General features: G+C 42.0%; 1 protein-coding gene across 2 annotated transcripts; it reads left to right on the top strand.

The window, feature by feature from the left end:
- Positions 1-74: 74 nt before the first annotated feature.
- On the top strand, positions 75-26,185 carry CTTN (cortactin). 2 transcript variants are annotated; one of them, XM_084264166.1, is made up of 16 exons: positions 75-176; positions 3,031-3,114; positions 3,556-3,629; positions 4,964-5,093; positions 8,142-8,252; positions 8,926-8,980; positions 9,523-9,633; positions 10,497-10,607; positions 11,188-11,298; positions 14,342-14,397; positions 15,422-15,491; positions 15,827-15,975; positions 22,582-22,671; positions 22,766-22,955; positions 23,846-23,917; positions 24,505-26,185. In XM_084264166.1, the coding sequence occupies exons 2-16, from the start codon at positions 3,031-3,033 to the stop codon at positions 24,639-24,641; spliced, it is 1,551 nt and encodes a 516-aa protein (XP_084120292.1). In that variant the 5' UTR covers positions 75-176; the 3' UTR covers positions 24,642-26,185. The 2 variants fall into 2 exon arrangements, with proteins under 2 accessions (XP_084120292.1, XP_084120291.1); XM_084264165.1 differs by lacking the exon at positions 75-176 and having other exon boundaries at positions 2,919-3,114.
- Positions 26,186-27,929: the final 1,744 nt, after the last annotated feature.

The raw sequence follows: 27,929 nt of genomic DNA, 5'->3' as shown, positions 1-27,929 counted from the left end.
TCTCCCTCCCCGTCTCTCCCACCTGGAGCCGCCCCGTCGTGAGGGAAGAGGAAGTGGGAGCTCGGGAGAAGCGGAAATTGCAGCAGCAGCAGCCGCCGCCGCCAGCCCGGGAAGCACCGGCGGGGAGCCAGGGCAGCGGCGGCCGAAGGAAGCGGCGGTAGCCGGCGGCCGGCATTGTAAGCGCGGCGGGGAGGGGGTGCAGGGGCTTCCCCATCCCCCTTTGCCCGCTGGTGGAGCGGGGCGGCCCTGGGCGACACCCATCTCCTCCCTTGCTGGACTGAGGAGCCCCGGCGGGGCCGGACGGCTTTGTTGGGCCGGAGCGGCGGCGAGCTGTCCGGCCCGGGTGGGCGTGCGGCCGGGCCCGGGGTCTTGCTGGGCGGGGGAGGGGGCGCGGCCTCTACCCCGGGCCTGGCCGCCGCGCGGAGCGGGGAAGGGAAGGGCTTCTGCCCGGCCCTCCGCCTGTGGAGCTCCGGGAAGAAGCTCTCCATCTCCCCGGGCAGCTGGTGGCTCTGCTAGGGAAAGGCCGAGCCGGGCTTTGCGTGACTGTGTGCCGGGGCGGACCGCGGGTCCCCGGTAGGCAGCAGGGCCGGGCGGAGCGCACAGTGCCCCGCTAAGCCGTAGGCCTAGAGCTGCTGCTTGGTTCTCTTCACCTGCAGCGCAGTGTCTGGGTTCGGAGTGCTGGCAGCCCTATTGTTCCTCCCGGGGGTTGGTCCGGGGGAAGGGGAGTTCCCGAGGGTGCTGCTGGAGGCGCTGGGTAGGATGCTGTGACCACTCGTTAGTCATAACCCGCGAAGAGCAGAGCTGGCCAGCTAAACTTAAAAGTGTATATTTAGCTTTGTGTTTGAACCGTAGGGTTTTCTTTTTCCTTCAGAAATTTGACCATGTGAGCCAGTGACTCATAAATAGATCATATTTCTCCACGTTTTGGAAGAGATGCTGGAACAGCAAGCTGCTACGGAAACCAGACTGAGCCCTGTTAGCTCCCTGCCAGGGATCAGAGGTCTTGACTGAGATCTTGGCTGCTTAGTTCCCTTTAGTAATGGACTGTATGGAACAGAGGTTTGAGGTGTGGAGAAACATTGGTGTTTATGTGCATAATGCAGGAAGGAATGTGGCAGATTCTGGATTTTGTCAGGACGCTCATGTGAAATTCTTCCTTTATTATTGCTTGTGAGAGTTTGTGGAGAAAGCAAAGAAATCTAGACTTGAGGATCTAGCCTGAGCTTTTAAATACCCAAGGCAGGCAGAACATATAAAGCAAAACAAAATAATTGAGTTGAATGCATAAACCAGGTACTTGTGGAAGAAAAGAAAGTTGTGCTTTGTACAAAATACATACAATAACCATGCGCATCTGTACCTGCGCTTCAGCTCTTGTCACCTGAAGTCTGTTTCTAAAGGAGATGCACAGCATGGTGGAGCAGGGAGGGGGGAGTACAAGCTGTCCCTCGTAAGAGGGACCTTATTTTGTGTGGGTTTATAAAGGTAGAACTTGGACCCCATGTCAGGTTTCGTTACTGAGCTGGTTTGGTTCTGCTTTCCAATAGTGCTTATTATAAATGTGTAGTCTTGTAAATTTTCTGGATGTTAAGTAATTTAATAAAAGCTAGTTCCTGAATTGCTAAGAGAATTTAGAGTTGGGAGAGCTGAAGAAGAAGGGGAAATGTACTGCTACTTGGTCAGGGTATTGTCTGCTCTGCTCTTACACCTCCAGGCACTGTGTTGTTTGCTACCTTGGTGTTTGACAATCAGTTTCTCTCCTTACCAGTCCCAAAATTTCTGAAGTGCTCCATCAAACTGGCTCATCAGTTTATTCCTGTAGAGCGAGTGGTGGTGTTTTTCTCTCTGCACTTTACCTGTGGGGTATTGCCTTGAAAAGGAAATTTTCATCCCACCTACCAGATTGCAGTTGTGTGAATGAAACAGTCCATGATAATCATCCTTATAATCTGTTCTTACTTAGAAAGATGAAGGTAAGCAGACTGAATGACGGTATGTTAAAAAACTGAACTCTGCTGGAATAACAATGAAGAAATCCTTCCTCTGACTCATGTGCCTGAAAAAGCTGGGAGAACAGAAAGGTTTTTGTTTTAGTTTTAAGAATTTATTTGTTTTACCTAGAATAAAGGGCATAAAATACAGCCACTAGCACTGGGCAGGTTGGGTGTTCTGCTTGCTAGTCACATGCAAAGTGTTAATTAAAAGCATCCAACTTGATACCTCACAGGAGTAGGGTTTCCAGAAAGCGAGACGCCCCAAATAATATGCTACTTAAAAGCATTCAGTGTTGCTTCTGGATGTTATTACTTGCCTTTTAACACATCCTGCTTCCTGCTGTCAGTACTCCAGCGCTCGCCCTCTGTTTCTCCTGAAAGTCAGATGAGACACTTGAGTTTGTGTATGTATTTCCCAAGGGGATTATCTGAGAAACGCAGCAACTCTGGTACTCTGCTGTTGGAGCTAGGTGGACTATGGTCTAGATTGCATGTAAATAGAGTTGTTTGGATTTCTTTCCTCACACTGAAACTCATTACACAACAGAGGAAAGAAACATGTAGGTTGTACTGCCTAGTGAACAATACCGTGCTTATCATTCATAATGGCTGGAGGAAAAAAGCAACTATTCCTATACCTTATATATACGCTGGGGAGCTAGAATTAGCAGTGGTCTTCAGAAGTAGGTGATGGTTTAGAGACCTGTTTGAAGAGACGTTTATTGGTGCAGTTAATAAGGAAAAGATGCATGTTAATATGCACAAGGAAACACTTCCTTGTTCTCTTTGAAATCACGTCAGTGATCACTCCTAGCCCTTTTGCAGTGCCAAAAGGAAAACCAAAACTGGCTTGAGAAGATGGCCTGAAGGCCCATGGTCATGTCTGCTTTCTCTGTAAATATATCTTCTATGTGTGGTTTAGTAAAAACATACTGTATTAGGAATGTTGGATTGCATCTCCATCGGTTTATACGTAATGTAAAATGAGTTAACGTGTAGCCAGAGCGTGACAGTGCTTCTTCTGATGGTCTTGCAGATGTGGAAGGCCACTGCAGGCCACACCATTTCTGTCAATCAGGATGATGGAGCCGACGACTGGGAGACAGATCCTGATTTTGTGGTATGGCTTTTGAATTTTGCTGAGTCAGCACAAGTGCATTGCGTAACATGTAAAGAGTAATTCTGCAGGGCGGGGACTGTATCTCAACAAAATAAACTGATAGGAGCCTGTTCCTGGAAGGAGGGGTATAAGGGGGTTTGTGCCTGTGAGTGATTAAGAAAATTACCTTGTCTTGGCTGGGTACTGCAGGGAAGCCTGTATGGAAGAGATTTGTGACAAGGAATTAGGCTCTTGCTGCTGAACGTGTGGTCTGTGCATTCCTGCATGGGACAAAGCACAGGGCTCACTGCAGAAGAGAGGGGAGGGTGGTAACAGCTGTTTCTCTGACTCTTCTGCTTTCCCCAAATGCTGAAGGCTTTTGCTGTGAGCTTTAAAGATCAGATAACTGGAAATGTCTTGGGGTTTTTAATCCTTTTAATGTTTTAACCCTGTTTTTTGCAGAATGATGTGAGTGAGAAAGAACAGCGCTGGGGAGCTAAGACTGTGAAAGGATCTGGCCATCAAGAACACATCAAGTAAAGCAGCTCTTTCTTAAAATTTATTAATAGTCACAATTCCAGGCAACTTTTAATCAACTCATGTTCTCAGTTACTCATATCTCTTCATAATTAAAACAAGAGTCTCCACAGAAGATCTATTATTTGCCAGATTGCTGCTCTTTCAGATATGTCAGTATCTTCAGATCTGAAATTAAGATCATCACGGCAGCATAGGGACTCTTAAATCTTTCTTTAGAACTGGGAATGTTATTTTTCCTGCCTCTTTGCACCATGAAAGTTCTGTTTTGGTGCAAGAGCCACTGGCTTTCTGTTGGGTGATCTGAGCATCTTTGGTTAGATACATTTGATCCCTTAATTCCTAGGCTTTGTTTAGAAAACTGCTACCAAACTCATAAAAATTCTGGCAAAGTAACAAATTGAGCCCCCTGGCAGAAAAGCAAACAAATGCATCACAAAGGGCTATGTGAGACAGCAGGGATCCATCTGCATCTCGTCCTTCTTCTGCAAAGTACCCAAGATTGAACTTTAAAGCAATTTTAGGAAATCTGAGATTGTGATGCTCATTTTGGTTTTGCTTGTATATTTCTGGGGCGTCAGCCCTCGTGGTATAATGCTAAGAATAAATGCTGTCGGTGTTGGAAAGGGAGGGAGGCTGCCTGGCTTACTTCAGGGATCCGTTTTTACTTTGCCCTGTTGGAGCGCAGTGAGGACGCCTGCTGGCTGAGTTGCACCTGAGGAAGATTTACGCTTAGGTGGAAAGCGTTCTAAGGTACAGCTTGGTTTCTCCTCGTAGCCCACACTACCATAAGTTCAGCTCCTTCATACCGCAAGGGGACACTTGGGGAAGAGGAGGCACGTGTTTCCTTGCGTCCTGTTCTGCATTACAGCTGGGTCCGCAGCGCTGGGTTAGAATTAGAGTCCCATTACCATAGGGACTGTTTGGTAAGAGATGAGCCCTATTCTGAAAAGTTGCCATCTAAATCAAAAGCATTGGAAAGAACCTACATTAGGATATGAGGAGAAAATAATGTTTCAGGCACATATAAACTCTGGGCAGTTGATTATTCAAATAGCAAAATGCCCTTCTGTGTTAGTCTTAAAATTAATACTTTCATTTTAGTTCAGGTTGGATTCTTTTTTTCCAGACAGTGTCTGGAGTAAATTCTGTTTTTCAGAATATGATGAAGTGCTTCTGTTCACTGAAAAAAATGGGAAGGGCTTAAAAAGTATAACTTGTCCAACTTGTAATTAAGTTTGTAGTTTTATCATCTTTTTATTTTGCATCTTTTTGAAGTTATCTTCTGAAACTTCCTTAGTAAAACTTGCTGCTTAATTCTCTGCCTTTAAAGTATTCATCAGCTGAGAGAGAATGTGTTCCAAGAACACCAGAACCTCAAAGAGAAGGAGCTTGAAACAGGCCCAAAAGCTTCCCATGGCTATGGAGGGAAATTTGGCGTTGAACAAGATCGCATGGATAAAGTAAGTATGAATGCTTCCCTGGGATGACATTGGAAGCCTTTCCTTGCCTGTGGCCAGCATATATGTGAATTAAGCTTGTTGAAGATGCAGAGTTGTTGGGTTTGGAGATGCATAAGCTCAGATAATGGCATGTAATATATGCAGTGGGTGGCTCGTTTTGATGTCAGAAGCATCACTAGTTACAGTGCTCTAACAAGCACGCTTGTAGCCACCACTACCCAGATCTGCCAGGTCATCATGGTCACCCAATTAAATCAAGATGCTTTTAGAGAAAGAACTGAACGAAAGCAGTTCAACAATCAGGAACAAGTATTTCAGATGGGATATTGGGAATCTGATGTGTAATGGCCCCACATGTTTTTGTTTGATGCTTGCTGTGTCTTTAGAACAAGTCTGCATGTTTATGTTCTGAGCAGATTTCCCTGGAGTCAAAGTTTCTAAATGTATATTTCTAAATTAACAAGGTATTTCATGCATGAATAAATCCGGTTTTGTGGGGTTTTTGGATTTCAATGCTGTGCCAGCTCTTCTGTGCATACAGAGGTGTGCTGCTGCTTTTAATTTAGAGGGCAGCTCTGTTAAACAGTGGTAGACTGTGAACAGTGACAAGCAAACCAAGTACTTAAAAAAATGATCGTTCTTCAGTCAGGTGGTAGTGTTTTTGCACAAGGAGTTGATGATTGTTGAGGTTATACTATATTAACAAAAGAAACTTATAATTTTTAAGGTAATTCTATTAGTCGTGATAATTAGGCATATCAACTGGCTAATTTCTTTCACATATTCTATTAAAATAAGAGCCAAACTATTCCCTGAATAGAAATTATTTTGTTTTCTTACTTTACCAGAGTAAATTGCAGTGTAGTTGAAATGGGCTAACCTAACCTTTGAATTGCTGAGCAGATTCAACCATTAGGCTTGTCAGTAGCTCTCTAATATTAGCCAGCAGTTTATCTCCTGCCTGTGTCCATGGGCAAAAAGAAAGAAACAAAAGTGACTACTGTTCCTTGTAGGCTAGAATTAATCATTAGGAAAAACGTGATGATCATGCCCATCTGAGTGATATTGGTGGTAGGAGGCTTTATAACTTTTTTTTTTTTTAATAAAACTTTCTTCCTTATAGTTATAATTCTAAAACATAATCCTTGAGACCTCTCCTTCACAGGTATCTGTGGCTCTGTGCACGTGTGCTTGACACAGCTGAAGAAAGTGCGGGTACCGCAGTGTTGCCCATGGTGCGGGATTTGTTGCTACATTTAAGACAGAACCTTGATGTTGACTTAAACAGATCATTCTCTATGCCAGGCGTCCATAACTGATCTGAAATGTAGGCAAGAGTATTGTGCTGAGGAATTATGAGGGCAACTTACCCTGAAATACAGATTTCCAAGAAAAATATTTTCTAAGTCTTTTATGGAAAGATTTGCATGTTGTAGTGCTTGGGCTTTGCGATGCTAAAGGTTCTGGTAGTGCATAAAGAAAGTAACATACACAAACCTGACCTACCTCAGTTGGTGTCACAAAAGTGGAATCTTGTAAAATCACATAAAACCTAGGATTTCCAGAGCTTCTTGTCTTCCAGAAATATAATGGTACCTGGAAGAAGAAAAAGGGAGGTGGGAGCCTCTTCTGTCACACTTAACAGTTACTCTGCTACAGAACACCTCCAAAATGAACAAGACTGGCTGTTTCAGTCAGGAAAAGAAAGGAGCTTTTGTACTGCTTACAAGTTAAGTTAGTGTCCTATTGTTGACATCTGTGTTTTGTTACCTGACAATTACTTCAGCCATTATGTGCAGGAATCTTTTGCTTTCCCAAGTGCTGGGATGTTCCCCTTCCAGCACCTGTAAAGCCAAGTTCGTTGCAGTTTTTAGATACCTTCTTTCCTCAAATTAATTCACCTTTCTTCAAGCTGTCTGCTGCTGGTATGAGATAAGCAGTTTCTTGTTCCTCAAAGGTCAGAGCTTGGGGCAGCTACTTGGACACTGTTCTGCCGCAGCCACAGATGCCAAGTGCCCTGCACACAGGGACCAGCGCTGCAGCCTATTGTGGGTGGTGGTGAGTTAGGAGAGGTGCTTGTCACAGGGTGCAGCCTCTCAGTCTGGGCACAGCTGTGCGTGTCAGGTTAGAAGGTCTTGTCTGTCTGCCTCTGACAGGACTTGTATGGATTCGAGCAGAAATCAAATGTTAAAGTAGCAAACTGCAAGTTGTTCTGGCCAGGACTCAGTTTTGGTGCCAGAAAAGGAAAAAGCCTCATTTCTGGGCTATGCTATGTAGCATCTCTCAAGGTGATGATTCTTCTATCTAGTATCTAATAGTATCTAATCGATACTCTAGTATCGATTCCAGGATCTAGGAGGATGTCTTAGCACTAGATTAGTGTAACAATAGCAAACTGTGTGGATGTACTTTCAGGTGTGTAATTACATATCCTTGTGTCTTACATGAAGCCAGTTGCAGTGCGATGCACCTCAGCTTGCTGTCTTCAGCTCCAGTTCCAGGAACAGACAGGCTCAAATTGGTGACTGCAGGGCTGGCACACCTTTGGCCCTGGGGAGCTCTGTCCAGATAGACATGCACAGCTCCCTATTGCAATGCCATTTAGCAAGTGAGGAGAAAGTACAGAGAGAAGGTGCCTGATTTTGGTTTACACAGAAGATCAGAGTGCCTCCCTAAAAGAATGTCAGTGGCAAACCTAGCTGTAGTTGTATTTGGTTGCAGTCTGGTATCAGCTAAAAAAAATCTGTAGCTATGTGCCTAAATACAAGGCTGTGCTTTTTATCTGGAACTAATCCTTATTTTAAATTCTGCATGAACACCATCAAGAATGTGTCTGTATCTATCTTGTTTTCATTCCTGTGCTTTTGAAGTGAAAGTCTTCTCAAGTAAGTAGCAGCTTCCAAGGAAGTTGGAGGCAAGATGATGGAAGAAGAGAGGCAGTGATGCATGTTTTTAACCAAGCTTATCCTCATGTTACTTGGTGCAGCGTTTTCTCTTACATACAGAACTGTATTGCTGGCTGCTTCTAAACTTTCCAATTTCTTTTAGTCAGCTGTTGGACACGAATATCAATCCAAACTTTCTAAGCATTGCTCCCAAGTGGATTCGGTGAAAGGATTTGGTGGCAAGTTTGGAGTACAGACCGATAGAGTTGACCAGGTAAGCAACGTCATCTCGGTCTGCAGCTACTCACAGTAGTTGAGTTTCTCAATTTGTATACACAGCTGAAAAATTCCAATACCTTAAGGTACTGGTGGTCTGCTCTTCCTGCTAACTAAGTTAGCAAACTAACCCTGACTGCTGTGAAGATAAATTTCTACTTAAAGCAAAATAGAAAAAAAGCCTTTACAGGAAATTGGGATGAGTTGAGAACTGAAGAGAGATGTTAGAATACGCCTTTTAGACAGGCTGTATTCTTTGGTGAGGTTAGGAAGGAAGGATTTTGGGTTGATTTGTCCTGTATCACAACATGAGCTACTGGGCAGGATGACTGGCATTCTGTTCAAAGACTGTGAAACAACCCTGGCATGGTAATGCTCAGTTTCTGTTGTACTGAATTGCTGAACCTGGCAAGACTAGAGTATGTTGCTAGTATGATTTGCTTTGGCAAGGAGTGACAGAAGCCCTTGCCATGTGTACATGTACTAAATTATCATGTAAATGCCGAATATGGCCTATAAGCTAAGTAGGTATTTATGCTCCTGACCAAAAAGGTTGAGAGCGATGTGGAAAGAGGCAGGAATGTTCCGTGCTGTTTGCCCACTGAAGTACATGCAATTCTTCTACTACTACATAATTCTTTGTCACATGTACAATTTTCTTTCTCTTCTAGTCAGCAGTCGGGTTTGAATATCAGGGAAAAACTGAGAAGCATGCCTCCCAAAAAGGTAAAGTGGTGAGGTGGTCACCTCTCTGGACACACACTTTTATAAGCAATAGACTAGTTGTCTATTCTTTTGCTGTTTGTAAAAGATCTCATTAGTGTGGCCTCCACATGACAATCTAAATGAAGCACCTGTTAAGGGGTTTGGGTGGAAGAGAAGATGAAAAAATATATTTCAGAGCAATGTTATGAGTTCATAAGGTTTTAAGACAAGGAAATACTGTATCGTTGTGAGTCTTACTTGTCATTTTAGAAATGAAGTTCAGGGACAGTCAAGAAAGACTGGAAGTTGTTCTTTACTGTATTGCAGCCTGTTGAAAATACAGAGTAGATTTAAGAGGAACCATTGTAAACTATAGGACTGTTGCCCATCTTATTTTCTGCATTTAAAGTTAAACTTAATTTTTTGTGTTAGAGAGTAACATTTCAGTCCTGAAATAACCCTTCCCCGCCCTCCCCCCCCCCCCCCCCCCAATTGCTAGGATATGAAGTTTCCAATAAAAGAGTCTTCATTTCATTTTTGTTGTTCTTTAACTCTCAATGCAGACTACTCAAGCGGTTTTGGTGGAAAATACGGAGTCCAGGCTGACAGAGTGGACAAGAGTGCAGTTGGGTTTGATTACCAGGGGAAAACTGAGAAACATGAGTCACAGAAGGGTGAGTAGACACGTGCATTGGGGGGTTTGTGCTCTGATACAGGCATTCATGATACAGTGTTGTAAAATACTGATTTCTTACATCTGTTGCACTCCTGCTGAAAGTTAACACTGGTTAAAATTTATGTTGCTGAAAACTTGGACTTCTGAAAGAGAAACCTCAAACCATAGATTCTGACTGGTTTTAAGTGATGAGCCGACTACCATTAATTTGGAAGGAGGGCATGTAGGTTTACCTGAAGGTTGTTTTGTGACTTCTTCTGAAAACCTGTAGATTAAAGTACCAAGACTATGAGCAGTTTAACCACAACAGAGAAGTGTTTCTAAAAGAATCAGCTGTTTGTAGATTAAAATGTTTATCAGAGTTAGAAGTGTTTAGAGTGAATGCTGTGTTGCTAATCGGGCTTCCGGGCATATCTGATCAGCAATCGACCGTTTTATAGAAAAATTTGGACATTTTTGCCATCTGTTTTCTGTTTATCTCAAATAAATGTTTGCGCTCTAGAAATTCTAAAGAGAGGAAGGGGGTGTTTGTTTAAAAGTATCCAGGCTGTTGCTGACATGGTTTTTGAAGTTCACTTTGCTATAAGTGTCTATAATTCTTTAAGAATTTTATCAAGGAGTCCATTAGCAGAATTGCTGATATCACCCAGCAGTTGAACAACATATGATGCTATTCTATTTGTCATCCTGAGAGAATGTATTCTGAAGAATTTATGACTTCAGTGTCTAGAATCAAGATTAACTGAGGATGTCTGTGCTCTTTTAATATGAAATATAATCTTAGCAGATCTGATGTTCACACTTTTTCAAGGTAATATTTTGTTATTGAACACTTACAAAACTCTTCACTCTTATCTCCAGATTATTCCAAGGGCTTTGGTGGTAAATATGGTGTTGACAAGGACAAAGTGGACAAAAGTGCTGTTGGCTTTGAATATCAAGGCAAAACGGAAAAACATGAATCACAGAAAGGTTTTTATTGTCTTATTTAAAAATACTAGCCTTTTAAACCTGGGAAAACTATTTGGGGGGGGTTAGGGTTTTTTTGATGGCAAATGCGTGTTTGTCCTTTGTGTATGCAGGTTTTTATTTCCATTAAATTAAAAGGAAGGCATTGTAAACCGTCCCCAAGTATCACAGTCTGATTTCCAAGCGGCCTTATGTCCGCATGGCTGTTACTGAGAGAAATGTGTAATTGCACAGATCTGTACTGTTCAGAGGCAGTATCAAGTCCTGCTTTATAGAACTATGTTCTGGTACGTGGCTTTAGGCAGAAAGTGCATTGGATTTTTCAAATCTTTGGACGTTATTGACTCTGTATGCTGTGCACTTCACTGGATTTACGGTGCTTTTGCATTATGATCACAGAGTTCCTGACTGGGAATCCTTTTCCTCTGTGTAGCATAGCAGGGGGAACAGGCATGAAAGATCGTGCCATTACTCTGGCCAGCTTAGCTCATAACATGTTACTGTTGTGGGTTCTTTTTAAAGTTATTGAATACTGTTAACAGTCATAAACTGCAATAATTTTTCTGAAACTTCATGCACACAGATTACGTAAAGGGGTTTGGAGGCAAGTTTGGAGTGCAAACAGACAGACAAGACAAATGTGCACTTGGCTGGGATCACCAGGAGAAAGTGCAGCTGCACGAATCCCAGAGAGGTATATCAGTTCACAATTCTTTGCCATTCTTACTGGTATCTTTGGCCACAGCCTTACTGTAGCTGACAATGAGGCTCCTTTTTCTGTGTTTGAACGGTTGCTGTGTGTTGGTTGTACTGGTGTCTGCAAAGCAGGTTTAACACACTGATACTGAGTCTCTGAAAGTTCAGTCTTAGTGACAAGTTCTCACTAGAGAAGTTTTCTGAGTCTGCAGGTAGTCTGGATTATTTTTTCCTTTTTCAATTGAGTTGTGCAAAGCACAAATGAGCAATTTCTTCATACTTTCCAGAAAAAAAGTCTCCCTTTTCCGGTTTCTGTTACATGTACCCCTAGTTTAATGCAGTGGAAATCTAACATCTAATGCAGTCATTTTGTCATGGCCTGTGAGGTACCTACTCACATGAAATATTGGTACCTGGAAGAAAAGTTTCTAAATAAGCACCGCTCCCCAGCCCTCTGCCTGTCACCACTCTCAACTTAAACAAATGTGATTAATTTATATATTTTTAAATTAAGGAAATTGAGTGATCTTCAGAATATTGTTCCTGTTGGATCCCATCAGCATACTTGTTGTCAGATGATTATTGAAGCCTTTTTTTTTTTCCCCTCATTTTGTACCATAAATTAAAATGGGGAGTGGTCACAGCTCTTAGTCAAGAGCTTTTTTCCCCTGAAGCTGTGTGGTAGCAGGAGTATTCCTTCTTCCTCTAAACAGTGCTGTGTAGGTATAGCTGGAGCATAGTCTCTGTTGACCCCATCTTAACACCTCTTTAAAAGTCAGATCTGTAATGTATTAATGTTAACCACACTGACAAAGGAAGCTCGTTTAATTTTCTTGTATCCTTTTGTGTGGTGTTTCATTTTAGCAAATATGCTGTATATGTGTTTGTGCAAGTGCATTATGCAGTATGTATGAAAAAGGTTGAGAAGTGCTTTTTTCTGTGACTTCAGAATGGTGTTCTTATGTCTGGTAAATACGTTGATTTCATCCTTATCTCAAGTGGAAACTTCTCGAAAATTTACTCTTATAAAAGTGTATTGAGATTCTTTGGTTTTTTTCCTATCCAAAATTATTGGTAATTGAGAAGAAATAGTGCAAAAAGTATTTTGAGTATCTCTGACTAAAACTTCTTTATTTTCCTCCCTTCATTTTAATTTATTACATGTGGCTTTTTCAGACTATAAGAGTGGTTTCGGAGGGAAATTTGGTGTACAGACAGAAAGGCAGGACCCATCTGCTGTGGGGTTTGATTACAAGGAGAAACTAGCCAAGCATGAATCTCAACAAGGCACCGTTTTCACTTGTTACTTTCTTTAAAGTGCAGCCACTTCTCACACAGTCTTAAATAGTTGTCTCAGTAGATTGATGCTGGTAATGTGCAGACACTTTCTTGCGCTTCTATTCCTACATGATCTAGCAATGTTCTTCCATTTTATTCTTAAAATGTCACATAAAGCAAGCCTGTGTTCAGGAAACAGGTATCCAATGTTTAGTTAACAGCTCTACAAGAATATGCATTTAGTTAATAGCTGTACATACAGTGTGATAATAACGACATGAGTATGTCTAGTATTACTAGTATGATAATAATGGCATCGTGCTTACCACGTTTAAATCTAAATGTGAAGTTTTGCCTGGTTAAATTGGTGGAAGAATACTCAGATAAGGACCATGCATGTAACCATTAACAAGCAATGGGCTATATGGCAAGATCATTTTAAAGTGATTGTAGTCTTTAAGACAGGAAGTAGGGAATGTTTGTGGTTCTTGGGTGAGCAAATACTGTTATAATGCTCTCTTTATTCATTGTGAAATAGTTGGGGTACAAACCATGAATTCCTGGTTTTCCGTTATCTTAAAGTGAGAAGTCTGGATCAGGAAAATGTAAGTGTAGTATATTTATTCTGGCTGAAAATACATACAAAGCTGAAGAAAATGAGGTTGTTCATTCTGATAGTCAATATTTTTCTGTGCTACAGTGACATAAATCAAAACTTTTAGAGCATCAGATGTGCCTTAGCAGAGCCCAGGTGCAAACACTTAAAACAGCTGGCTACAGGACCCAAGTGGTTTTGGGGCTGAGAGGAGAAAGAGTATCAGTAACTGTATGCCAGGGACATGTAGGAAAGCCTGTCCAGCTGCAGAGTCTCAGGACATGTTCCTACAGCTCACTGCCACCAGAAAGAGGTGTTTTTCCCAGCCACACACTCTTGCTGCTTCTGTTATGCTGGCTCTGGTGCTCATCAGATGTTTCTCTGACAACGACTCACTAGAAAGAGTAGAAAGTTACTCATCAGAGTTGGCTTGCTGTTTTTCTTGTTAATGCCACTAGTGAGTATAATGTGCTAGAGTCAGCATCAGGTGAGAGTAAGAGAGCACAGCTTGGCATGGAGCAGCATGACCACCCCATTTCTGCGGTGGTGAGTTGTTACAGGCTCGTGCTGTCTTGTGGAACTGCCCCTTTCCATATGTAGAACAGGAGTTTTTACAAATGACTTTGATGTTCATCAGTTGAGTATCACAACCAAATCCACTGGAATGAGAAATTTGTTCTATTTTCCCGCCATTTGTAGAATTTACCAAGTTAAAGAAAAAAGTTAATCACAAAACCAAAACCAAACCAAACGCCTCTGTGGTCACCGAAGACTGGATATTGCTCCTTTGAGCAAAGCAAAATGGCTTAGGTTATATGATTACTGCAGAGAGCTAAGAATTGGTGCTGAAAAGGCTGTGTTACAGAAGTGATGCATTAGAAGGGCTCATCCCTTATTCCTTGCTTAATACCTTATTAGTCCTCAGCTTAATGTTTACTCAGACAATGCATGTGGCCTACAATCTGTCATCTGCTGGTGTACCTGAAGGCTCTTGCAGTTATGTATCCTTTCTGCATCAAAAAACAAATTGCATTTTCTTTGGCGGCTGTCACTGTATCTCTGCATGCAGCTGAAATGGCTATTTGCATTGGAAATGGCTGTTTGCATTGGGCAGAAAGATGGGAAGGACAACAAACTCCCTACTATAACCTTTTTATCCTGCTTTTAGATTATTCAAAAGGATTTGGTGGGAAATACGGTGTACAGAAAGATCGGATGGATAAGGTAAGTTGCTTAAAAGAGCCATGACTTCAATAGTCTGTAGGGATACATGGCAGTCTGGTTAGATCTTTTTTTCTGGGTGCTTCTCCAGTCTAGCAGTAAGTAGCATTCTGTGCTTTAAATCTTTAAAAAGCAAGTTCAGACACACAGAGGTCCTGCTAGCTTATTCACACGTGCATGTGTGTACACATATGTGTAGTGTGTGTGTGTGTATATGTTTCTGTATATATATTTAAGCAGGGAAAACTGAAGTATGGAAATGAAAGAATAGCAAAATTTACACAGAAGAATGAGAAAATACATTAATTCTGCAATTTCAGCTAATGCCCTAGATCCTTATAGTAGGTGTCTACCATCTACCAGCTTTGTCCACTTTGGTTATCAGGGACTTTCTCTTTAAGAGAATTTGTTTTAGGATTCTGTAACAGTGAAATACAGCCGAATACCCCCTTTCTTCCTTTCCATTTTTAAATTTAAAAAGCTAGGAGATTTATATACTGAATAAATTATTTCCTGTGTCAGCTTTATGTAGGACATTTAAAAGTGAGAAAGTAGAGGAGTTTGCAAGTCTGTAGGATTTTTTTCCTTGTAGCTTCAGGACTCAAGACCATTCATTTGAAAATAAACTCTCTCATATTTCAAATGCTTTTATCAAAATACTCCCTCAATGCTATCTGCATCTTTTAGGCAACTGGATGCTTTTACCTTGGTAGAAATCCTGTGCAGTGTGGAGTAGGAACACGAACAGCTACACAATAAATGTTTAGGACATTGCCTCATTTTCAGTTCTAATGATTCATCTGTTTATAAACTACTTTTTTTAATTAATAGTATTTAAATGTGTTTAAACCTGTCCCTGAAGATTAATTCTCACATAGTTTGACTTACAGAAAGGATTATTCCATTTGTCAAGTTTTGATTCTTCCTGATTAATATCACAATAAAATGTCACAGGTTGAAGCTGCCTGAGTGTCTTCACGAATTTGTGGTTTTTAAATGTACTCTTTCTTTTTTTCCTTACTGATAGAATGCAGCAACTTTTGAAGATATTGAGAAACCAGCATCAACTTATCAGAAGACCAAGCCAATAGAAGCTGGTAAGGCCTAAGCCTTAAATCCTTTCCTTGGAGGTGGTAATGTTCAAAAGCCCAAGATATTAGTGTTGATGTAGAAGTGCTGAGTAAGAATAATCTAGAAGGAACTGCTGTATTTGCAGATCTCTAGCAACCTCAACTACTCTCTCCCTCCTCACTTGAGAGGCAAGAGGGAGAAAGAGGGATAGAAGGACTTTCCTGAATGGCCTGTGAGCTCAGAGAGCAGAAAAGCTCTTGGTCAATCCCATCAGAAATTCACACAGAAACTCATTCCAGGTGACCTTCCTGCAGAACTTTAAATGACAACATTTCACTTTAATTTTTTTAAAATGTTACAGTTGCTAATAAAACAAGCAGCATCCGAGCTAACTTTGAAAACCTAGCCAAGGAAAAAGAGCAGGAAGACCGAAGGAAGGCAGAAGCTGAGAGAGCACAAAGAATGGCCAGGGAGAAACAAGAACAGGAGGAGGCTCGAAGGAAACTGGAGGTCAGTAGGTTTCACATCCCACTTTAGCAATGTGTCTGGTCTGTTCCAATGCAGTACTGGGAGAAAAGAGAAAGTTTTAAGAACAGATACTTTCCTCCTTTCAAGCTAGGCTTTAGAGCCCTTTGTGTGTATGTGTGCTTGCCTCTGTGTGCACCCATGCTTTACCTGTTTGCAACTCCAGCCATCTATCAACACATACCATATCTATATCAGACATCAGGTAGGGAGATTGGGTAACACTTAATAGTATATAGTATTTTTATTTAGCCTATCCCAAAATAGATATGATATCCTGGAGCACTAATCTCTGCAACCTGACCTTTTCCTACTGTACTTCTGCCTTTCAGTAGTACGAGATTCTCTTGGGCAGGGCTGGGAGAAGCTCATAAAGGGAGAAACATGGTCCCTGAAAGGCCCTGTATGGATGCTTGTTCAAGAAGTTTAATACCATGGTGACAGTTGGTGATACTGGTTTTTTTTTTTTAGAATTAGTGGAAGATGGAGGTGGCATCACCCATTGGTACAGCACATGCCCATGAGAACAGGGGAAATAGTAACCTTGTGTGCAAGCTGCCCTAGCAGTGTTTTGTCCAGAGCCTCTGTGTGGCCCTGTGGTCCCATGCTGTTGTTTTAATTTCATGGCCTCATGCTTGTAAACCCTCATATTATGGCAGGGATTGGGAAGCAATTGGTGCTGATACAAGAACAGTCCCTCTTTTCCCCTTCTCCTTCATTTGTTTTACTCAGGTATTAGCTTACACTAGAGAAGACTAAGCCTAGGACACAAAAAGAGAAAAGTCTTTTATATTCTGAATAAATGCCACTTAGCTATACATGTGCACTGAGACTGAGCAGCCAATATGCAGCACTGGTGCCGAAGTAGCATGCTCCAGCTAGTGCTAATGGTGTCCTGTCCTGGTTTCGGCTAGGATAGAGGTAATTATAATAGATGATAATAATAGAGACCTTCCCAGAGGTTGTTGTTAACCCTCATCTGTGCTCTTTCTGGCTAGCAATGGGAGAGTTTTCATATTTCCTGCTTTCTTCTCTCTTTCCACTGTTTTTGGGTTGGGGTCTTTTTTTGTATCTTTCACCAAAATTATCTTTCATTGTTAGAGCCAAGGTATGCCACCAGCTGTGGACCCCACTAATAAATCTTTTTGCCTATGAACTTCTTTCACCATCTTCTATGAGACATCTGGAATCCAGGAAAGACTGACAGATGGTTTCTCAGGTGTGATAGATGTTTCCCCTGGGCAGCATGCTGCCACAGGATGTCAGAGTGCGATGCTCATCTCATTCCATCAGCATGGTCTAACTCATCACAAATGTAGACTTGGTGTAAAGAATTGGTGTTGCAGGAATGAAAAACTAAATTTGTGGTAGTCTTAAAAACCTAGCTCTGATCTTCCTAAACTAAGAAAAAGACACTGCAGTGAAACTGCATGTTCCTTCACCTTAACTAAGCTAGCCTAGATCAGCATGGCTGATAGGCAGCACCCTCGCGCTGCCTGGTTTCTTAGGCCAGCAAAGCATCTGTTTAGTCACACCAAAGTGGAAGATTAACCCAAGCAGACAGAACAGCTGGCTCACCATCCAAAGTGATTGCTGCTTTTAATTTTTTTCCCCCTTCAGATTACCACCTCTCTTCCCTTACGGCTTCAAGACATATAGTGTGAGCTGCATACACACATTACAAGATGAATGGATGTTCATCTTGGTGGATCAGTGATTTCTTCTAATGCTGCTTTTCATCCCTCTGGACTTTGTGGGTTTTTAATACCTTTCCTCAGCCACTATTTGGGTTTCCTTACTCTCCTGGAGAAAAACATGCTACGCCTTTAACAGAGCATCTGCCACTCTCCTGAAGCTGGGAGAGGAAAAGAGAAAGAGCTGAAACTAATAATTTAGTCTTTTCTATTTGATAAGGTCAGTGAGCCAGCTCCAGGGTGCTGCTCTGAGTGTAAGTCAACTTGGACTGCTCTGAGTCATTCTCAGAATTTGCACCAGCCTCCAGCACTGAGCCACAGAGAGAAAAGTGGAACATTTGCCTTGAGGAGAATCAATGGGTTCCCGAGCACTCAGAGCAGTAAAGCTGAAATGCATCCAGTCTGTACAGTTGCTCTGGGAGCTCTTCAGAAGAGACAAGTTGAATGTTTCAGCACTTGCTCCCTCAGAACCACAGCAAAATGCTATCAGTGTGTGTTGTCACCACCTTCTTCTGGTATAGCTGCTCAGCTGGTAGCCCCATAGTCCCTGTAGCCATTGCCAGGCCATCTCTGCTCCTGAACTACTGTCCACTGCACCCAGCATGTTTCAGTGGTTTTAGGCTTGTGCATCACCAGTATCTAAGTTTAGCACCTGGTTGTTACTCTAACAAACTGACTTTTTTCTCCTCATCCTCCCCGGTCCTTGTCCTTGCCACCAAACAGTGCAGCTGTAGTCAAAGAGCTGTTATCCCTCAGCTCTAGGGTCTGTTCCATTGGGTGACAAAGAGTAGGAACAAATACGCTGGAGGCAACCTTGAGGTGCACATTGCTCTTGAAAGTGCAGCTTTGCTCCTCCTTCAAGAGATCTCCCTTTTCTTGGCACTTTGTTTTCTTCTGTCAGCACACTGGATCTAGATAGCATTAGGACTTGTGACTTAGAGCAAGCAGCATTGTTAGCATTGCAGGATTTAATTTAGTAGATACTTCTACAGTTTTTCAAATAAGGAAGAACTGTGATAGATATCACAAGTGTCATTAACAAGGACATTCTGCATCCTTTGGACAGCCTGGACTTACTTCTTAGCAATTCTCAGCAGTAAATGTATCAGTCCCAAAGGAAAATGGACTTTCTCAGTGTTCATTCTGCTCTTTCATTTCTTTCTGGGGTGTGTATTTTGACCTAGCAATAACTCCACTCCATCATCACTACTTCTCCTTCATCCTTGGACAAGGTGTGCAGTGGTTTAAGGAGTCCTCAGTCTGTATGAAGCTTCTTAGGTCATCCTCAAGATGGCACTTGCTAGACAGTACTCAGCAGAGGACTGTTACTTCTTCACTTTGATTTGTCTGTTTCTAGGGAATTCTACAAAAGCTCAGTCCCTTTAGCCGTTGCAGTCCACCTTTGAACACCTGGGTCTTAAAGTGAATGTTCTGAAGTAAAAATATTGACTCATTATCACAGAGCAATTACCAGTCTCTTGTTGCAGGATCCCAAGATACTTTATCCTTAACTCAGTGCTTCACCTCTTAGGTGATTATGTCATGAAAGTGTCTGTCTCCTTGTGCGTGTGGCAACTCTCATACCTCATAATGTGTAATTTGTGTGTGTTATACCTTTGCTGCAAGCAGGTTGATTCTCCTTAAGACGGCTTTGTGTGATAGCAGCCATGTCTTTGGGGGCACGCCCTTTATATTCCCTCTGGCTTGACAAGTAGGGATATTGGTATATGCTAAAATACTATGTGATTTCGTTGCACCACAGTTGCATTTTCACAAGGACTGGCAGCTCTGTGTAGTGCTTTGGAGATCCGGTCCATTTGGAGGACAGAGCTTTCTTGCTTTGCTTATGAGTGATGACAGTACGATTGGTTCAGGAGAGACCCTCTGTCCCCTTGAGGCAGCAGGTGCCATAAGCCAGAAGTGCAGGGAGAACAGAACTCTCCAAAGCTTGCACACGAGTCCTTCAGTTCTAATAGATGAGCTATCATCCAGTCCTCAGCAAGGAGTGGGGAAACTGCTCTGGTGGCTGTGGGAGTTATGTTTTAAAGGTGGAGCAGCTGACACAGAAAGTATTGATGCTTCTTTCTGAGAGGTTTGTGTCCAAGCTTGGTCTTTGGGTACAACCCTGAGACTGGCCAAGTAGACTCTGGTGCATGCATTTCTCCAGGTACCTCTGCTGCCAACAACTGTGGTTAGAATCATCGGGTCATTAAGGTTGGAAAAGACCTCGAAGATCACCAAGCCCAACTGTCAGGGGTTGGCAGGTTGCCTTATCTTAGGGTAATGCAGGACAAGATTCTCTTGGCTCTCCTAGTCCCTGTGCATTTTGGTACTGGGCCTTCTTTGCCTTTCAGCTGATTCTCCATTTCTCCCCGTCTGAGCTCTGTGATATTTGTCTGCAATCCACTTCATGCTACAGACACTGAATTGCTCTCTGTTGGACAGTTCCTATTCCAGCCAATTGGAGTCAACTCATCTTTTTTTTTTTTTTTTTTTTTTTTTAAACCAGTAAGGAGGAGGTGACTGGTTATCTGTATCTTGCCAAACCAGCCTGGCTTTCTGCTTAGCATTCCCATTGGGCTGTCTCCCCTTCTGTTTCATGGGTTGGTAGTTTGGGCTGAGTGGGGGAAGAAGTTCTGCTTCTCCATTAGTTCTCTCACCATTCATTTTAGGTGATCATATGCTCATAAGTGGGATCTGTGGATGGAAGGGGGTGAATTTAGGCTTTTGTTACCCGTTTCAGTTTTTCATTGAGGTTTGCTCCTGCTGAGGAAACAGTTCTCTGGAAGGGTTTAAATGTAGTAACACAGGTTCTCACAAGTCACTGAACTGTTACGGCTTTCCCCCTTCCCCCTTCTCTCTCAAAAATTACTTTTTTCTTTTCTGTTATTTTTGCTGTAAGTGTGGGTTCAATTCAAGCCGTTGTGCTTGATTTTTCTTGTGCTTCATCAAAGATTCTGTTGCCTGGACACACTTGAAGTTTTTTCCCAAAACTGGTATTTAAATTTCACCGTAACCAGATGATTAATGTTTTTTTCCAGACTGAACATCTCCATGGTTAATTGTGTGATTCTGCAGACACAGAGGGAGGGAGGAAGGGAGGACAAGGCTAAGGGGAAACAGAACTGGCACTGGCTATATGGCCTCTAGCTCACAAGCTGAGCATGGGAAGGGGAGGACTGTAAGCCACACTGTCCACAGATCCTGTAAAGGATGGGAATGGACCTTGACTTCAGTGAAATTATTTAAGTGAAATTCCTTGCACAGACAGAAAGTTCTCTCACTTTAAGTAAGTACGTGGGCATACGTACTCCCACAGTGGGGATGTACATATGGACTGCATTCCTCCAAGAACCCTGTTTACTGATAATCCTTTTTCTGTTTTGCTTTTCACATGTGTCACATAGTCAAGTGGTGATCAGGGAGCTCTTCTGGTTTGAATTGACAGGTGCCATGTGATTTAGGTAGCCGCTGCTAACCTTAGAGAACAAGGCAGGACGCTCTTTCTCCTGGAGCATTTCAGCATGAAGAAATCCTGCCTGAGGAGGGACAATGCCAGTTAAAGGTTTTATTGCAATTATGTTGTGGACCTCCTAAGCTGCGGTCTGTCTTGCAGAGACCCATTTCCTAGGACAGATTATTCTAATTGTTGCTGTGTTTGACGTTGTTAATGTGTTGATAATACTTAATTTGTCTCCAAACTTAGATTTGACTTGTAATAAACACTTTGCTGGTGCTTTTTCATCTGTAGCACAGGAGTTAAAAGTAGGGGAGGACTGTTCACATCAGGACAGAAAGCACAGCACTAAGCTTTGAATTGTCTTCAAAGCTGGCTCTGTTCTCAAGGTACACTTTGCTTTCTTTGTTAGATGTATTTTCCTGAGCTGTGACAAATAAAGGAAAAGAAGGATTTATTTTTTCTGTGACAGAAACATATCGCTTCATCTCTGGACTAGAGTTTCTCCTGAGGATCCTTTGGGGAGTTACAGCTTGATGGACCTAAACAACTGGAGTGCACAATCTCCCATAACATGTATTCTCTCCTCTTTCATAGAACGAAGAAGAAAGTTTGGCCCCAGATGCACAGTTTTCTTTTTTTCTGTGGTAAAGAGAGGCAAAAGAAAATAGCTAGCTTAGGGGCTGTTATTTTGGCCACGTCTTTTTTAAGTCATGCAAACAATGTAGCATTTTTTGCACTATGGTATCCTGGCTTGCTAATGATGGCTGTGGATTTGCCCTCTGATTCACAAGTGGGATGGCACAGCATGAAGTGTTTGAATGCCAGAACACTTGATTCAGATCCACTTTCTTTGTGTCACAGAATACAATAGCAGTACTGCTTGTATTTCTGCCACATAGAACTCTTCTGGACACTGGAATCCCTCATTGTCAGTATGTAGGACCTAGTTTTATCATCTGAGCTATCGTCTTTCACCTTGGCAGGTGTTTTGCAGACCCACCAGAGATCGAAGGATCATTTCTCATCAAAGATAAAGCAGTTACCTAATTAAAATATGTGGGCTTCAGGTTCTCTAAATTTATGCTAAAATGTGACATGAGGCCCAGCCAGCTAGTGAACAGAATGGCTATATTGAACACAAACTCTGGTGCTTCTATGGAAATGCGCCAAAGAACATTGGGTACTCTGGTTTTAAATGCACACATACGTACCATGTGGTTTTTCTTTCTTTTTTTCTCTTCTGCTCTGCTGTATTTCTGAGGCTTTACAGTACAGCCAGTCTAAACTTTCAGGCAGGTCTTAATGATCCAGCTAGTCCGGTTCAGTCCTTTTCTGCACCCTGCTCTCAACCGTTTGTTATTGGAGGATTGTTTCTTGTTGGGTATCAGGACATTGGTGACTAAACTGTACTGATGCTTTTCTTTCCCTTTAATTAAGGAGCAAGCTAAAGCCAAAAAACAAACTCCACCGCCATCTCCTACTACACAGCCAGCTGAGCAGAAGGCACCTTCAAGCCCCGTCTATGAGGTTTGTTAGAAACACTTCTGGTACCTGGCTTTTCATCATAAGAGTTAGGAACATTTCTACAAACCCCTGACAAACCTCACCTCTATTTCTGCAGGATGCTGTTTCCTATGAAGCAAAGTCTGCCTACAAGAACTCCACTGCAACGTATTCAGCTGCACAGGAGACAGAGTCTGGCTACAAAGCTGCAGAGCCCGACTACCAGGAAGCAGTGAGTCAGCGCGAGGCAGAATACGAACCAGAGACTGTCTATGAAGTGGCAGGAGCAGGAGACCATTACCAAGCAGGTAGAGTGTTTGTTTCTGATACAAAACCCTTTAAGATAAAGATCACTTCCTCAGTCAATGGCTTACTGATGAGTTGTGCTGCTGGCATGCTGTCCTAGTTTTCTGAAGTCTTATTCTGATGAGAATTTTTGGATTCTCAAAACCAAACTTTAATTAGGAAATTAAGATACAGCTAGTACAGGCCTGAAATTACTTATATGTGTGAGTTGATGGTGGAATAATTACAGTGCTTTCTCTAGCATCAGTTCAAAAAGAAATATATGGGTTACCATTGCCAGCCTGTGTAATGCAGCTCAACATGAGGAGAAAGCACAGAGCTGGAGAAAGCACAGAGCTGGTGTGTTGAGCCAGTGCCGGCCTACCAAGCAAAAGATCCTGTCAGCAGTTCTTGGATTTCAAAATTGTTGTGATGTGTTTTGTGCCTCTGGGGCAGTGAAGTAAAGACGTCTGAACTAATGAAACTGAAAGGATACAGTTATTTTGAATTCCTGTTTTTCTCATCTCCTCTGGTTACTAAAAGAGGGGCAAAGAATGAACCTGGTTCTTCTCTGACACAAAAACCTGTGAATTTTAAATAGGCGCCTCCCTTCCTCCCTGCAACACACAGCCTTAACAGGGTACTAAATAGTCTCTTACACGTTGGTCTTGGGCTCAGTTATTCTGTCACAATTTACAAAAGTGTTAGGCTCCCTTTTAAGCTCTAATTGTGTGTGATTTAGGGAGAAAATCTTAATTCAGAAGGAGCGTCAGCACTGCTAAAAACTTGTGTAGTTTGTTTCCTGCTTCCTGTATGGGTTAGCGGTAGAATTAGAGGAGCAGTACCTCAGAAAAAGAACACGGGGTGGTAGGTACTGTGCTTCAAGCTGCTTTTTTCTTCTCTCTCTCTTTAGAAGAAAATGCTTACGATGAATATGAAAACGAACTTGGAATTACAGCCATAGCCCTTTACGATTATCAAGCTGGTAAGCAAAGCTTTTGTTTTTAACCTTGTCTTTGGAATCTCTGTGCAGATCAGGTAAGTCGTATTGTGTCTTTGCCATTCACCGTGTAGTCAGTCTCCTGTAGGAACACATGGAATGAAGATGTGAAGAGTTAGGAATTTAGTGAGCTAGCATTAACATTGAGGCACTTTCATAAACTACCAGCTGCTGTTTCTGGAAATGGTGGAAGTTTTCAAAATCTGTTCTAACCAAGTATTAATGCTCTTGTTAAACCCTTGGCATACGTAGCTGCTTAAAATCTTGTCTGGTTAACTCTGAGGAGATTCCCGGATGGTTAAAGTGGTTCTCAGTGCGCTGGGTAGCAAATATTGCTCTAAATTAGAAATACACCCAAAATGCTAAGAACTGACTACACACTCACACCAGAGGATGAGAAAGTGTCTGTCTCTATGGATTGTTACTGCCCAGTGCCCCATTTCAAATGCCCAGACAGCAGAGAGGAAGGTGATGCGTGCCTGTGTTATTTTTAGTGATGGTGAGTGGCTAGGTGAGACTGAAGTGTGGACTGCTTCTCTCTCAATATTGAGCCTCTTCAACTCTCTCTGCAGCGGGTGATGACGAGATTTCCTTTGATCCAGATGACATCATCACAAACATAGAAATGATTGATGACGGCTGGTGGAGAGGTGTCTGCAAAGGCCGATACGGGTTGTTCCCCGCTAATTATGTGGAGCTGAGACAATAAAGACTATTGTCTACTGGTTATGCCTTAATTCCCCAGTCAATAAATCTGACTTAATACACTACAAATCATGATGCTTTTCTGAGGATGGAGGGGTATATACATATTGCTTTTATATTTAATACTTTGCTGATGCTTTTTAAAATGTATATGCCACAGAAAACGCTAATATATTGTAACTACTGTGTTCATCACTAAGCTCTTAAAATGATTTTCATGCGTTTGGAAACATTTCTTCTCTGCCAAATTAGCAATTGTCATAAGAAGCCTTTTCGAGGACAATGAGCTGTCTGTCGTAATATTGCATGTTTTACTCATAAGTGAGCAGATCTACTTAGTGTTTAAGTCTAGTTAGTCTTCCACTAAATGTTTTCAGCTAAGAAAATCATGGCTATGCAGGTTATTTGCATTTCCACTAAGCGGGAGTGGGGAGGGCTGGGGAGGCGCATATTTCTTTTCTTTTCCAAATAGTGCTTGAAAAATCAAAGAGAATGCTTGAAAGTTGCAGCTAGTGGCAGCTAATCAAATACTGTCCAATATTTATGAAATATTAAAGTTAGGAAGGAAACAGTTTGGTTACTTTTTCCTTCTCTTTCAAAGTGAAGTTCCTTGGCTCTTGTACTGATTTCTTTTTAAAATTATTATTTTTTTCCTGTTCATGCTATTCAGAGTAGGTTTTGTTTCACCCTCCTCATTTCTAAATTTTCATTGTTACTGTAAAATGGTGAGCCACTCGGCAAGATTCCTACTTGTTCAAAGGGGAACAGGGATCCAAATTGGTGTGACTATCTGCAGGAATAGCCTCCTTGCTTTAAACAGGTGAAAAAAAGCTGGGATGGAATTGCATTTGGTCCACACAAGGAATGGCCTGCTGTGCAGTAATGACATTTTCTGCAATCATGTTGGAGCCAAGGAATGTTAATACAAATAATGAGATTTAAAACCCGTATAAGTAAGCTCCATTTTAAAGCCATACAAGAGACAACTGTACTTTTTTGTACATTCAGCAGAAACTGCCGGTTACGTTCTACTAAGAAACATTAAACCTGTTCTTTGCCAAAACTGAACTTCTTGTTGCTCTAGAAAGCTGACTTCACCGCAGATTTAAGGTCCCTACCAAAGATAGCAAGTTGCATCTAATAGTGCACGTGTTCAATGTATGTACTGTCTGTTTCCACCTTCTGATCAAAATGGGAATGGCAGAACTGGTGTAGTAAAGAAGGAATGCAAAGAATTTTTATAAACTGTAAATTTGGACCAACGGAATAGAGAAGACCTGTGTAAAATGGAAAAATGTATAATGCATCTAGGAAGAAGGCATCATGTTGAACCAATTCTTGGATGGTTGGGACAATCCTAAATGAATGTCATATGTGTGTCATGATTATATTTTTTTTTTCCTTTCCATGGTCTCATTTCTGTGTTGTATTTGCATTACTAGGGTTGGGTTTTATATGCAGTTTACTTTATCCAATTTTGCATAGAACACCTCATAGGGATATGATTTTTGTAAATTAAATATTCAATAAACTTTTTGAACCATTTGCATGGAATACTTTTGTATTTTTAAATTGCTTCGTCAGTCTGTTACAGATAGTTCATCTTGTCTTAAGCTTACCTGGCACCAGCTTGCATACAACACATCATGCTTCCTCCAACGAGCTGCTGCATGATGCTTGGTGCTGCCATGAAGGGCACCTACATTCTTCAAGGTTGCTGCTGCCTTCCATGTACTTCCTCAGAAACCCACTTGCTTTGTCTTTTACTTCTACTCCCACATGGAAATACTTAGACCAAAATGAGAGTTTGGGTGACCGTAAAGGAGAGATGCTTTTTAAAATATTTTTTATAACATCTTAGCATCAGGATCTGTTTTGTTCTATCTGCCTGTTACTTCTAAAAATTCCAGTGAGAAGAGTTGCTCCCAGCTTTTGGGAACACTGGTGGCTGCAGGACAGTGAGTGCTCTTGAAAACCTGGCCCTTGGTTACCATCAAATAAACTTTTACATCATTCTGCAGCTGTTCTGCTCTTGTTCATGACAGGGATCCTTAGGTCAGGTGCTTCCCAGAACTTTGCTCTGGCTGCAGACAGGTGTCCTTCCTCATTCTCTAAGCATCTATTTTGCAGCTTGGAATCACAAACTTCCCTGAGAAATAGATGCTTGACAAGGCACTGTTGGAAATGCCAAGAAAGAAAATCCTAATGCCCTTTTCCTAATTGTTCTTTAATGCTACTATGTTAACAGGAAACCTGAAGCTTCAGAGCTGACAGCCTGAGTCCTAAAACACAGTGCGTGAGCACCACTGCTTTAGCAGATAACTAAAACCACATGGCTTGAGAAGAAAATGAGCACATACAGGAAGGCTTTCTGCACTCCAGGGGTGAAGGGTGGGAGCATTAAAGCTCTGAGGCAGTTTTGAGGGGCCAGTGTGGGTGACAAGGGGGCTTGACCCAGTGGCAGGATGGAGAGCAGGTAGGATGGTGCTGTGCGAAGAGTGGCTGCTGCTTTTTGATGGGTTTTGGGGAGGAGTGCGGCAGCAAGGTCTGGAGACCCAAGGAGGTTGTCACAGCTTCCTGCCTGGGAGAGAAGACACAGCACTGTGCATGAACATGTGGATAAGCTTCATAAACAGCATCATGGGGAAAATGCTACAGTCCTGGGTCCATATCCTGTGTCAGAGAGTAAGATGGGGAGGAATCAATCGAGTTACTGGAAGAACAAATTAGGTGACACTGTCAGAAACATTATGGGTATTTAATCTTGAGAGTTTATTCATGGGTTGCCTCACCTAATAGAGAAAGTTTCATCTCTCATTTAAACTACCAATCTCACTATCACAGTGTGGCAAGATGTTCTGTACTAGATTGATTTTAATATCTTGTCAAGTATATTTAGGTAGCAGTGTTATGACTGGTACTGTTGCTACTATGATATTAGATGCATTCAAGTCTTGAAGTTTTAAGATCCCTCTTATTCATTGGCAGTAATTGCTCAAGTTATCTGACACACTTGGAAAAACCCACCCCAAACTACCTGCATTCACCATCAGAAGGGCTGGCTCAGCTCTCCTCAACGGGTAACTAATGCAAGCAGCAGGTGAGCTCATTAATTTCTGTTAATGGATGTCTTACTGCTGCACTTTGGGGGAGCCATTTACTTTCCTGGCATCTTGAATTCATCATGTTGCTTCTTAATGCAATCCCCTCATCGTTCCGAAGCATGCTGGGGCTTCAGCTGGCAGAAGGCAGCAGCACCAATTTTATTTGCTATCTAATCAATCGATGATTT

This window comes from Gallinula chloropus, assembly GCF_964237585.1.
Source record: "Gallinula chloropus genome assembly, chromosome: 4".
In the NCBI taxonomy this organism is placed as follows: Eukaryota; Metazoa; Chordata; class Aves; order Gruiformes; family Rallidae; genus Gallinula; species Gallinula chloropus.
Note: the sequence above shows the minus strand (reverse complement) of the source record. Positions and strands in the feature narration are given on the sequence as shown.

Bases quoted from the DNA above. Each gene is read 5' to 3' on its own strand.
- CTTN (XM_084264165.1), top strand. From the start codon at position 3,019: ATGGTCTTGCAGATGTGGAAGGCCACTGCAGGCCACACCATTTCTGTC. The intron at 11,299-14,341 runs GTATATCAGTTC...TCCTGCTTTTAG, and splicing joins GCTGCACGAATCCCAGAGAG to ATTATTCAAAAGGATTTGGT. The intron at 23,918-24,504 runs GTAAGCAAAGCT...CTCTCTCTGCAG, and splicing joins CCTTTACGATTATCAAGCTG to CGGGTGATGACGAGATTTCC.